Below are 13331 nucleotides of genomic sequence, written 5' to 3' on the forward strand. Positions count from 1 at the left end.
AAATATCAATAGTTCCAGTTCCCTAAAATATTGTAGAAGATGTAACACTGGAATAGAAACATTTTCAACTTTGTTTTGAAATGGAGTAGAGATGGTCCTTCACGAAGTTAATTGGGAATGGAATTCCAAAGGGAGGGTGTGGTCACTGCAAAATTGTTTGATCTTATTGTATTAATGTGCTTTAAAGATGGAATTATAAGAAGGTTCTGAGTCATAGAGCGGAGGGCTTTTGATGGACAGTAGGATATGAGAAGGCTGTTGATGAATTTTGATTGATTACTTAAATGGGTTTTGAAAGTAAATAAAATGATTTTATAGCTAATTCTGTGTTCTACTGGTAACCAATGTACTTTGCATAGCAGGGGGGGGAAACGTGGTCGTATTCTTTGCGTTAAATAACATTTTTATTGCAATATTTGGAGGTGCCTTATTTCTTTTTTTTATTATGCCTTTATAAAGAGCGTTGCAATAGTCTATGCATGAGACCACTAGAGCAGTGTTCTTCAACTGCCGGTCCGTAGAAATTTCCTGTTGGTCCGTGCATCGGGCCCGAGACAGTGTTCTTCAACAACGGTTCCTATGTGCTTCCTGCGCCTGAACCGGAAGCCTTCTTTCTGACGTCGCAACGTCAGAGGGAAGGCTTCCAGATCAGGCGCAGGAAGCACATAGGAACCGTTGTTGAAGAACACTGTCTCGGGCCCGATGCACGGACCGACACCAGGGGGTAGCATAAAATGGCCAGGTGGGAGCAGGCCAGAAGTTAATGCACAGCATGGAGGGAGGGAGGCAACAAAGGTAGGGGGGAATAACTTTATTTTTGAATTTAGCGATTGAAGTGTTAATTTTGAGAATTTACATCTGCTGACTGTATTTTGCACCTTCTTTTTCTCTGGAATCTTAGGTTTGCTTGTGTATATTAGTACTTTTAGTTTGTGGTCCCGTATTTGCATGGGGTTATCTGTTTTTTGGTAGGAATGAATGCTGAGAATCTTACAGTGTGCTTTGTGTAGTTTAATTTTGTGGTTAACCATTATGTGTTGCTAATAAAATTATATTGTGTGGGTGTGTGCGTGCTTGTACGTGGTGCCCGTGTTGTTGGAGTGGCGCCGGCTTGACGGGGGAGTGCAGAGGTCCTACACATGCGTCTGGAGGATGGCCGGCTTGAATCAGAAGCCAGGAGGCGCTGGTTAACAGCAAAGGCATCGCCGAAGAGGGAGGAGAGCCACACGGGGACCCCAGGGAAAGGAAACCACCACGCTGCAAGGGCTGCAGCCTACAGACAATACCCACCCACCCCTGGACCACCCTAGTGAGTGCTCGTTGATCAGGGGCAGTGCTCGGTTTGCGAGTCAAAAGTTTGCTGAGTGTTTTGCTCGTCTTGCAAACCGGTAAATAAAATGAATGGAATGAATGGAAAAAATGGTATTACAATTAGTACTATTATGGGGACGGGGTCTGGGACAGAGATGGGCGGGGTCTGGCCCACGACTTAGCCCATGTTCTTCAATCACCGGTCCACAGACCAGTGAGGGCCAAAAAATCATTATTTTATTTCCGCCGATCCATAGGTGTCAAAAGGTTGAAGAACACTGCACTAGAGTGAATTAGAGTGTTTAAAGTGGAAGGTTCCAGCAGTTTGGCAAGAGATCTGATCATTCTTAGTTGATAAAAGCAACGCTGAACTATGGTACTAATGTGAAGATGATAAGTAAATTTGCTATCGAAGGTGATTCCTAACAGTTTTAAAGAGGTGAAAATTTTTAATGGGCAAGGACTTAAGTTTAAGGGGAGCCTCTGTAGCTAATCCTTCTTTGATCATAACATGCGTTGTGTCTGTATTGCTACTGCCCGTCTGTGAGATGGATCCTCTAATTTTCTAATCTTGTCAATAAAATGTTCAGCTACAGCCTGAGCTGTGGGGATGTGATCAGTCATGTTAGTTTCTTTCTTTTTTCTCATAAGGGATTTAGTTATAGCTTATAGTGCTGCCATTATTATAAAATGGGACTCTCTTACAGAGTGCGAGTGTATTATCTATATACATAGAGATATACATTTGTGTGTCTACACACCTCTCCCCCCCCCCCAACAGAAGGAAAGATTGGGTCCCTATCTCATTAATCTTCTTTCTAGTAGACAGTCACTCCATTCCTGAACCTGTGGGTTGTCAATCCCTTCTCATGAGAATTCTTGTAGGGAGCTTCATTAGCATTCTTTTGCGCCACCTCCCATCATTTTGGGCTGTCCTTCAATTCTTAACAAAACAGATGGGCAACCACGGAGAAGAAAAAGAATAGGGAGGGGTATGGGGACACTCCTAGAGAGATAAGTCTGTTCTGATCATATCATTAAACATACAACAGATTAAACAAACAACCATTTGCAATACATAAAAAGGTAAAAAACAGAAAAGTCACCAACTTGAGTGCAACCTGCACTAAGAGTGTGGGAGATTTTATAGATACTCCTAGCTTCTTCAACATGGCAGTCGTGTCTTCTATCCTTGTCAAGGCTGGACAAAGGACAGAAACAACATGTCTGGATTCCCCTGTACCTCTCAGGCAGTAAGCAGGAAAATGAACATCCGACAGGGTGGGCTTCAGGAATGGAGTGTGTGTCTACTAGAAAGAAGATTAACTAGGTAAGAACCTAATCTTCCCTTCTAGTGCAACAGACATTCCCATTCTTGAACCTATGGGACATATCAAAGCAGTCCCCCAAGTTTAGGGTGGGACAGACGAGCCTGTTGTTAGAACTAAGGATCCAAATGTGGAGTCCTGTTTGGTCGCCACGTCCACCCTATAAAACTTTATGAATGTATGGAGGGAAGACCAAATGGCAGTTCTCTAGATTTCTTCTGGGGACACTGCTAAAGATTCCGCCCAAGAGGAAGCTACGCTTCTAATAGATTGCACCATTACAGATATAGGCAGAGGATCCTTAATATTTCATATAAGCTTCAAACATCAAACTCACGAAATTGGAGTCCAAACCCTGCATTGGATCTCTAGCTGATCCCTGCAGGGGACTGTTTTGTCTCCTTGTGGGCTCAGAGGCATTTGCACACTTGCATTTCATCGACGAAAATGAGTCTCAATTTAAGGCTCCAGAAGGGATTTTTGGCCCAACAAGCAAACATCCTACAACTTCAAGGCCCTGGAGGGACTAGAGGGGGATACGTCCAGCCCTCCCGCCCCCCATGTACTCTGTGGCACATGGATGTACTTCAGCTGACCATCCAATACAAAGCTGGCATGACACAGGGGTAGAAAGGCCTGGGGAGTTCATAAAACTTGATTATTAGCAAGAATGAGATGTTCTGGGGCAGAGAGAGGTTTTTAAAATAAAAATTGTGAAATCCAAGATGGCCTTCACAGCAGTGTTTTGGCACCAGAAGATGGCCCTGGAGGAACAAAATGCAAAGTCAGAAAAATCAAAATTAGGATTTTGGCATTGGGGGACCCTTTAGGAAGCCCACGATACCTTTAAAGATGCACTTTTACGAGCTCCCATCAATGTCTCCCATAGAGAGTAATGCATTGTATTGACAGACTAGGAAGGTGCTGTGCCAGCATCAGCTCACTGCAGCTGGAACATGGAGAATATTTCTGCCTTACAGAAGCCCAAAGTTCCTCCAAGGGCTTGTCTCTTCAGGCAACCTTTTACACAGGTCTGGAACCCTCAAAGGTCTGGAACCCTCGACCCCACTAGCTCCTTAAACGTCTTTGGTGGAGGTGGGGGCATGTGCAGCTGGCACCTGTTACAGTCCTCTGGACCAATGTGGGGCCACTCAGCACGCATTCAAGTGCCTGACCAAATTCAGGGTGAGCTGTGCCAGTTAGTGTAGGCTGGTCAGGCAGGTGCCCTGAAGTGATCCCCCTCCCCCAACCCCTGTAGCACCAGGAAGCCTCAAGATCAGATTTTAAAAAACCCCAAAACAATAAAACAAATGTAGAGCAGGGCAAAAAAAAAATAAAAAAATACACCCTCTCAACTCAGAAAGAAAACCTGAGGGATTGAAACACACTGCCCAGTGACACAAGGAGGCGGAGTTGAAGAAAAATGCAAATGATGCCTTCTGCAATCCTTGTGAGTAAAATGGAAAGAACCCTAATAATCAGGACTCCTGTCCCTTCTGCACTGGAACATCTCCTTTACTAAATATGATACAAAGCCAGACTGATGAGCTATGCACTCCAAACAGCAGATGGATTCCGAGAAGTTGACTCTTGAGTAAGCCTGTAAGTAGCCTGTGAAGCTTCCTCAGTGTCCACCAGATGGTGGATGATAGTCCTATACAGTCTGGTCTAGATGTAGGGGTCTGGTCCCCTCTTCACTGAAGCAAAAAGGAAAGAAAAGTATGAATTGGTTCTCTAAATTCTTACGTTCGCGCTCCTACTTCGTTAACATGAACGGCTCCTCATCCTCCCCTTGGAAACCAATTTGCGGAGTTCCTCAGGGTTCTCCTCTATCCCCGATTCTTTTCAATGTTTATATGTCCTCCCTGAAACTCCTCCAACTATCCCCCTTCGAGACACTCTACACCTACGCCGACGACATCCTTGTCCTTCTCGAGACTGATTCCAACCTCACCAACCTCTCTGATAACATCTCTTCTTGCATAACGAATCTCCAATCCTGGGCTCTCACTGTTCAAATGAAACTTAATGAGACCAAAACAAAACTACTCTGGCTAGGTCCAAAATTAGATCAGCTGCCCACCCTCATCCCACTATCCTCTGGCACTAAATTGCAGCTTGAGCACTCAAGTAAAGTTCTGGGAATCATCATCGACTCTTCACTGTCCTTCAACGATCACCTCAACTCCTTAGTAAAAAAATGCTTTTTCAACCTCCACATGCTAAGAAAAGTCAGATCCTGCTTCCACCAACAACACTTCTCTGTCCTCGTTCAATCCATTATTCTATCTAGACTGGATTACTGCAACTCCATCTACTTAAGCCTAACAAAGAAAAGTCTCCACAGACTTCAGCGGATTCAGAACACCGCGGCCAAATTAATCTTCGCAAAAAGCAAATTCGACCACGTCTCCCCGCTTCTGTCTAAGCTTCACTGGCTCCCGGTTCTCCTCAGGGTTCACTACAAATGCGCCTGCCTAGCCTTCAAGTCTCTACACAGCATCCTTCCTCCCCTGTTCCCACTTTCCTGGCTTTCCCCGAATCCTAACTCCACCAGATCCACTCAAAAATTCATACTATCATTCCCCTCTTTAAAAGGCATCACCCATACAGGAAAACTTGGAACATCCCTCCTCTTCAAGATCATCGAGCTGTGGAACAGCTTATCTGCCCCTCTTCGAAGTTCGTCCTCCCTCCAACGCTTCAGAAAACATTTGAAAACCTGGCTTTACTCTAAAATGTAACCTCTTCCTCCCTCTCCTCTCTACTTAGTCACCTCCTTCCCTCCTTTTTACCAAGCCCTTCTCCTTCCATTGGAATTCCTTTCTTTAGTAATTCCTGTAAACCGTGTCGAGCTCTACTTCCGTGGAGATGACGCGGTATATAAACTTAAGGTTTAGTTTAGTTTAGAATTTATTTTTGTAGTGGCTCTCTCACCCTATGTGTGCTTGTTTGGAATGCTTACTGGCTGGCATGGGCTGAGGCCCAAGGGGTATCTTCTCCCCCTTAGGGGTATCACATCCCCTTTGTTTCTCCTGCTTTCCTTTGCTTCAGGAGGGTTGTGTGCCTCAGAAACGCAAGTTCACAGAGTCTTACCCTATACTGAAACTCCACAGGACCAAGTTCTTTGAAGCACTCATCTCCTTCATAAATAGAACGCAGAGCCTCCAACTCCATCTGAAATGAAAGGAAAACATGTTATTACAATTGCAAACAATTTTTGTAAAAAATAAATGGGCCTGTTCTTATGGTAACTGTGGTTGAAATAAGATCATAAAAATACAGACTCTACTACTAGTATTTATCACTTATATGACGCTGAAAGGTGTACGCAGCACTGTCCATTTGACATTTAATAGACGGTCCCTGCTTGGAAGAGCTTTCAATCTAACTTGTTCAGACAAACATGACATATAGGGTTAGGGATGCAGAACCCAAGGCGAGAGGAGTTAGGATTCAAAAGCACTCTCAAAGAGGTGGGTTTTTAACTGGGTCTTGTACACTGCCAGAGACGAAGCCCACTGTAGGGATTTGGGCAGCTTGTTCTAAGCATACGGCGCAGCAAGGCAGAAGGGAAGGACTCTGGAGTCGGCAATTGAAGAGAAGGGCTCAGATAGGAGGGACTTACCAGCTGAGCAAAGCTCATGGGGGGGATAACAGGGGTAGATAAGTGAAGAGATATAGTGAGGGGCAGATGAGTGAGTGCATTTGTAGGTCAGCAAGAGGAGTCTGAATTGTATTCGGAAACGGAGGGGAAGCCAATGAAGTGACTTTAAGAGAAGGGTAACGTGAATATAGCGGCTTTCATGGAACATGAGTCATGCAGCTGAATTCTGGATGGATCGGAGAGGAGCGAGATGTTTAAGTGAAAGGCCTGACTCTCAGGTATCTTAAGTTCCATGAAACTTCCAGTCTAAGGGGACTATTTACTAAAGATTTTATCTGCTTTTTGGGAAAAATGCTTAATAAATATAGAAAGTCTTGCTTATCCAACCATCCAGCTTATCAGATAAGGCACCAGTGACATAACCATGCCTTCATTAAGATACATACCTTCTCTTCCTGTCACAGTCAGATGAATGAGAGCAAGTTTGGACCCAATATCATGTTTTTTTTTTACCTGGGACCTTGTTTTTTTCTGCCAAGGCAGCACTATTTCACCTGAGACTCTGCTTTCTCTACTAAGGACATAAGCAGTGGCTCTGCTGGGTCAGACCAGAGGTCCATCCCGCCCAGCAGTCCGCTCAAGCGGCAGCCCATTCCGGTCAAGGACCTGCATAGTAATTCTCTATCAGTAACCCTCAATCCATTTTTCCTGCAGGAAATCATCCACTCCTCTATCTATACCCTTCAATCCCCTTATCCTTCAGGAATTCATCCAAACCCTTCTTGAAACCCTGTAGAGTACTCTGTCGTATCACACCCTCTGGAAGCGCATTTCAGGTGTCCACCCCCTCTGGGTGAAGAAGAACTTCCTAGTATTGGTTCTGAATCTGTCCCCTCTTAATTTTCCCAAATGCCCCCTCGTTCTTGTATTTTTTTGAAATTTTGAAAAATCTGTTCCTCTCCACTTTCTCCATGCCTTTCATGATCTTGTAGGTCTCTATCATGTCCCCTCTAAGCCTCCGCTTCTCCAGGGAAAAGAGGCCCAGCTTCTCCAATCTTTCGGCATATGAAAGGTTTTCCATACCCTTTATCAGTCACGTCGCTCTCCTCTGAACCCTCTCGAATATCGCCATATCCTTCTTAAGGTACCGTGACCAGAATTGGATGCAGTACTCGATGCGGGCGCACCATTTCCCGATATAGCGGCAGGATAACTTCTGCCGTGTTGGTTGTAATACCCTTCTTGATTATACCTAGCATTCTGCTCGAACTGCTTAGTAAGACTCTTGTGCACACTACACAGTGAGTTTTATTCTCGTTTCTTCTTTAATAATATGTACAGCACTTTTATTACATATTCTTATTCTTCTCCATGGATCTGTTTGAGTCCACCTGCAATCTCTGCTCTCTAAAATGGCTAGTCAAGAGAAGAAAAAAGCAGTCTATAGAGCAGAAACTTGAAGCTATAGAAAGAATAGACAAGGGTGATGGTCAAGATGATGGCTTGTTAACAGCCAGCGTTAGCGCTTTGTCTTGCCATTACTAAGATTCTACTTTTGGAAAATTTACAGGCAGGGGGTTGTCTTTCTTCAATACAATGTATCATAATAAAAACGTAAGGGCACTGTCCGGTTGAATCTCTCTTCATCTGGACAATCAACGATGGATTGCTTCGTGGCCAGACTTCATCGTTTATTGGAGTTGAGTCTCCCGCGTTGGTTTTGGAGGAAGGAGCCTCCAAAGCCTTGGGATTGGATATATCTTTATGACCTCCAATTACCCGACCTCCACTCTATCTGGCGCTAGTGTCCAACGAGAGCATACAGAACATGATCCAGAAGGGTTTGCTACAGCCGAGTGGAGAGGGGGCACAAGCAGAGAGGCCGCTGCGTTGTTGAACATCCAAGGAGTTGGGAAAGGAAGCTCCCCTATGGTGCAGACTCTGAAAAATATATGGAAGGCTCTTCAAAGACTCGAAACTGCAGTGACTAAATCAACAGAACTTTCTGCTATTGTGAGTAAAATTGACAGTTTATCATCTAGTATTGAAGCTATTAAAACTGAAACTTCTAAACAGATTTGACCAGATAAATCAACAGGCAAACTGCTTTACAAAATTTATTGGCAAACTTTGTGAAAGATAAATTGTTTCTTCAAAGAAAAATTGAATAGATTGAGAATTTCAACAGGAGACCGAATCTTAGAATGTCAACTTTTCCTAAATCTACAGGAATTACATCTGGAGATATGTTTTAAAAAAAAATACTTGACTGAAACATTATGTTTTACTGCTGAAACTTTACTTCCTATAAATTGTGTATATTATTTACCTGTAAGACAAAAGCCAGAAGATTCCTCAGAAGCTAATAACGTACACGGCATGAATTTGAATAATTTGTCCGATTTGCTTGAAAATTCACTAGTAGAAATGGAGTCTCATTCCACATTGCTTGTCTCATTTGTATTTGAGCAAGATCCGAATGCTGTTATGAGTAAGTATTTTCGTTCTTCACAAACTTTGTTCTACAGCCAAAGAGTCTGGGTTTTCCCTAACGTAACGGAAGACAACGCAAGAACGTAGGAAATTGTTTTTGACTATGAGACAAGAGGTTAAAAATTTAGGAGCTACTTTTTTATTGAGTTACCCTACAATGCACTGGGAAGGGGCAGGCCCACCTTTTCGAGAAGGGTGGGCCTGCCAGCCCAGGGACCAGTCTGGCCAACATTACAGTTAGTGTAATGTAGGGTCTGGGGTGGTGGTGGGAATTCAGGGGGTTTGTAGGGGGGGAGGGGCATTTTTGGCAGGAGGGCCTGGGCTCTCTCCTGCCAGTATTGTTGGAGGTGGGCAGTTCAGTGGTGCGCCGGCGGCAGGAGGGCTTGGGATCTTCCTGCTGGTTTGTGGCCGTTCGAGGGGGAGGATCGCGATTGCGGCTGGGGAGATTAGGCATCTCTCCAGCCACGATCGTTGCAAGGGGGGAATTCTGTAACCAGTGTTGTTTTTGACAGACACCAGTTACAGAATCCAGCTTTTAGGCGAAGGACTGGCCCCTCCTTCACCTAAAAGGTCTTGTTTTGGGCGTTTGGGACTTGGGTGATTTTTTGTTTGGGAATGTGTTTTAAGGTTAGACATAGTGGTGGTCTGGGCCATTAAACTGCTGAACGTAGAGGTAGGCCATTCTAAAAAACAAACAAATAAAAAAACACACCTCATTTTAGACTTTTTTTTTTTTTTTTTTTTAGAATGGACATTTCCCTGCTGCTACTTTCAGAATTTAGGGGACTTAGGGTTTTTTAAAAAAATTATGCCTCTCCATGAAGTTAATCCAGAATGTATACAATTTGTAAAATAACAAGATGATGTTACATGTTAAGCCTAATTTTCTTTATTATCTGTGTAAAGTTTTCCTACTGGAGATCTCCTTGTCTCTTTTTTTCTCCTTCCCATAGAATTGTGGTCTAATGAAGAGTATGAAAATGCTTCATTATATATATTCTTTGTAATTTTTCTTGATCTCTGTATTTCTTTGACAAGTGTATGCTTGTGAGTTTATTGTTAAAATATAAATAAAAGAATAATAATAAAAAGAATAGACAAGAGGGAACCTATTAAAAAACCCCACAACTGAATTTGGAGTAGGGAGCATGACCATTATTGACAGGAAAAGGCAGCACAGTAATCTAGAGAAATGGGACTCAAATTGTGCCTCTAATGTTTTATTGAACAGTAGTTTATGAAAAAATACAAATATGAGAAGGTAAGTGAAGACTTCTGAGACTAATCCAAAGAAAAGCATCTGCCTCCAGGCAATGACAGGAGTACTGTCTGGAGCAGAATAGAGGTTACTTGTGATTGCTGGGGGGCACAAATAGGTCTATCTGAGGAGTCCGCCAAAGGGAAAAAATGTGATGCACGGTCTTGGAATTGAGAGCTCACTCGTGCGGCTGAAGAAATCTACTGAACTTGTCAGCCAGAGCATTCTGCTTCCCTTGCACGTATACTGCTTTGAGAAATATATTGCATGAAATCGTCCATTTCCAGATTTGTAGGGCTTCCTGATAAGGAAGTACAGACTCTCTTCCCCTGTATTTGTTGATGTAGAACATTGCTACCTGATTGTCTGTTCTGACAAGGAGGACCTGGTTAAGAAGGCAATCCTGAAATGTTCAAAGTACAATAAGGATTGCTCGAAGTTCGAGCAGGTTGATGTGGAGAGCTCTCTCCCGAGTATACAAGACTCCCTGAGAATGCAGGATGTTGAATTGAGCTTCCCATGCATACACTGAGGTGTTGTTGCGAGAACTCTTTGGTGTGGAGGCGCATGGAACAGCAAACTCCTGGACAGATTTGCTGGCTGCAACCACCATTGGAGAGATTAATGTAGAGGTGAGGCAACTTTGATCCGCTGAGATAGTGGATCTGTGGCTTGAGACCACTGAGATGCCAGGTTCCATTGTGCTGGCCTGAGAGAGAGATGCGAGAAGGGCATCACATGAACTGTTGATGCCATATGTCCTAATAGGCACATCATCTGCCTTGCTGAAATTGTTTGAACAGCAGACTCGTGATTGCAAAATCGAAATAATGTGTCTGTTTCTGCCGAGGTAAGTAAGCTCATAAGAGAGTAGTGTTGAGTGTCAGAGGAAAGGCCCTGCTGGGGCTGGCTGCAAGCAGCTTGTTTTGAGCACTGCCTCCCGTTACCGGCTGCCACTTTGGGTAAGGAAGGGAGGGAAGTGGGAGCTTGCAGCTTAGAACCTCTGTCTGCTTTGGGACAGGAGGGGTTTCGCAGCTCAGGACAGCTGCCGCTTCTGCTGCTTCAGGGAGGGAGGGAATGGAGATCTGACTACTTGGACAGTAATTCTCAGGCAACCAGAAAAACAGTTATCTGACATCTACCAATCCTCATGGGTGCCAGATAACTGAGATTCCACTGTGTTGTCTAAAATGACACTAGATCTTTTTCTTGGGTGCTGACTCCTGAGGTGGACCCTAGCATCAGGTATAACTTGGATTATTTTTCTAAGTGTGCATCACTTTGCATTTATCTACATTAAATTTCAACTGCTATTTAGATGTCCAGGGGTCTATATAACATACTTTTCTCAAAGATGAAAGTGTTTACAAGAACAAGGGAGTTTAGGACATATGTTTTGGAGCCGTGTGACTGTGATGTTTTGTTAAACTTACACAAAACCACTTTAATATGAGTGCGCTTTGGTGCTTTTAGATCAACAAATAGTGGTTGTATCTAGGTTACAATTGCTTGATAACCTGTACCAGATTTAAGAACAGAAAGACTGCTTTTATAAAAGCTTTATGTTAGTGTGTTAAGTAAATGGAGAATGAGTGAGCTACCTTAAACTAAACTAAAACTTAGCTTTGTATACCTGGTCATCACCAAATGAGAAGCTCGACTTGGTTAACAACAGTTTAAAAAAAAAAACCCGTACAAAATGATAATAAAAAAGAAAAAGAAGCCATAAATAAAAGAATAAAGAACTAATGAGAGTGACTTCCAAAATGATTTGCAAACAAAATTGTTTTTAGAGTTTTACGAAAAGAGCCAGAGCCACCTTCTGTTAGCTAATGAAAGAATGAAAGATGAAAAAGTTGATACTTTTAAGGGGATTGTCATATCAATGACAGATTTTCAAGCAATATGGGAACACATTGCAGAGAACGAAAACTCTTACTAAACGTATAGTGTCTTTTCGGGGGGGGGGGGCGGAAGTAAGTTGTCTGGACGGTAAAGAAGTAGAAGATTGTGGAAAAGGACAAACTGCAGAACTAGACACCTAGAAAAAGCAATACGCCACAGGGTTAACGTATATCTGAATGGTTACGAATGTGTGTGGGGGGGGAGGGGGCGCGAATAACAACTATAAATGTTTTTTTGCTGGTTTTAAAGTGTTGGTTGAATAAACTGATCTATAAGTTTTGCCTACTAAAAATATCAATGAATCAGAATCAGCAGAACAATATGTTTTCTTATGCTTGATTAAATAATAGTAACGATAATGCATACAGTTTCAAGTCCAGCTAAATGGGGAATTTATGAAAAGTCGTTCCCGGTCACTCACCTCCTGGTCCTCGTTTGCAGACATAGCTATGCTCAGTACTTGAGCGATTCCCGTATTGTTAACCGGAGGCGCCCCCCAGAGTGAGGAGCCTTCCTTGCGACCAGCCAATAGCGGCCCGCGTCTCTCACCACAACCCAGAGCCCCCTTGCCCCTCACTCTACGCATGCGCCGCACAGAATCTACGCTAATTGCTTTATGTCATCTTCAGGCGTCACGGTCGCTCAGCCACCCAGACTGAGCAAAACTCCCATCTTTAACGCACAGTCTGTACCCTCGTTCTGATTGGCTCGCAAAACTGGTCCGTTCTCTCTTTCCGATTGGTCCGCTAAGCACTTGTACCCAGTTTTTGGTAGTGAGCAAGCAGGCTGTCTCGCAGAGGCTCCTGACTACTGGCGCTGGTTGGCTAGGTGGCAGAATGTGTGCGGTGCATTTGGCTCGCTGATTGGCCGAGAGACTTGTCAGTGACAGCCGTGACCTACCCTCCTATTACGCGTTTGAAAGTGGGAGGTGCCAGTTGTGGGTTTTGGATCAAGTTGTACGGAGGGGCCCTGGCCTACTGTCAGTTGTGCTCTTTATGAAACTCGCCCGTTGTGCAGTCGGTGAGTGCGTGCAGGGTCTCAAGACTGCCGCAGGGAGCTTGCACAGTGACCCCAGTAGGCTCCACACTGTCCAGCTGCACTGGGCCTCGGTTTCCACCGTGCAGCAAAGTGCGAGGGGCGCCATGAGTTTCAGCCAAGGAAGATTTCAGTGATTTCTTTGCTGTTTTCCTGTAAGTCTTGCGCCTGTGTTTTGCTGTCACTCTGACCTAAACCTAAAGGCCCTCCCTGTGATTTGTCCGGGCGGAGCAAGGAACGTTTAACGGTGGCACTGAAGGATGCTAGTAATGGAGATCTTTTATTGACGTTCTTCGGGTCTTACATGTTCCTCAGAAGCCTAGAGCTTTTTCCTAGGATAAGCAGCATAAAATCTGTTTTACTCTTTTCGGAGCTTGCTAGGTACTTGCGACCT

General features: G+C 43.9%; 2 protein-coding genes across 3 annotated transcripts in view; one reads left to right on the forward strand and one right to left on the reverse strand.

Annotated features, from left to right (window-relative positions):
* Positions 1–12632, reverse strand: part of RWDD4 (RWD domain containing 4) — a 41357-nt gene extending 28725 nt beyond the window's left edge. Inside the window, exons 1-2 of one of the 2 annotated variants that reach the window (XM_033943186.1) lie at positions 12324–12632; positions 5736–5816 (exon numbers count right to left, since the gene is read on the reverse strand). In XM_033943186.1, the coding sequence (XP_033799077.1) occupies positions 5736–5816; positions 12324–12488 (246 nt within the window). In that variant the 5' untranslated portion in view covers positions 12489–12632. The remainder of the gene's footprint in view (positions 1–5735; positions 5817–12323) is intronic. The other variant, XM_033943176.1, reaches the window with a different exon arrangement.
* Positions 12633–12703: 71 nt separating this feature from the next.
* Positions 12704–13331, forward strand: part of TRAPPC11 (trafficking protein particle complex 11) — a 148870-nt gene continuing 148242 nt past the window's right edge. Inside the window, exon 1 of the mRNA XM_033943164.1 lies at positions 12704–13092. The gene's annotated coding sequence lies outside the window, so the exon portion shown is untranslated. The remainder of the gene's footprint in view (positions 13093–13331) is intronic.

The sequence above is a fragment of the Geotrypetes seraphini genome, chromosome 1, assembly GCF_902459505.1.
Source record: "Geotrypetes seraphini chromosome 1, aGeoSer1.1, whole genome shotgun sequence".
Classification (NCBI taxonomy): domain Eukaryota; kingdom Metazoa; phylum Chordata; class Amphibia; order Gymnophiona; family Dermophiidae; genus Geotrypetes; species Geotrypetes seraphini.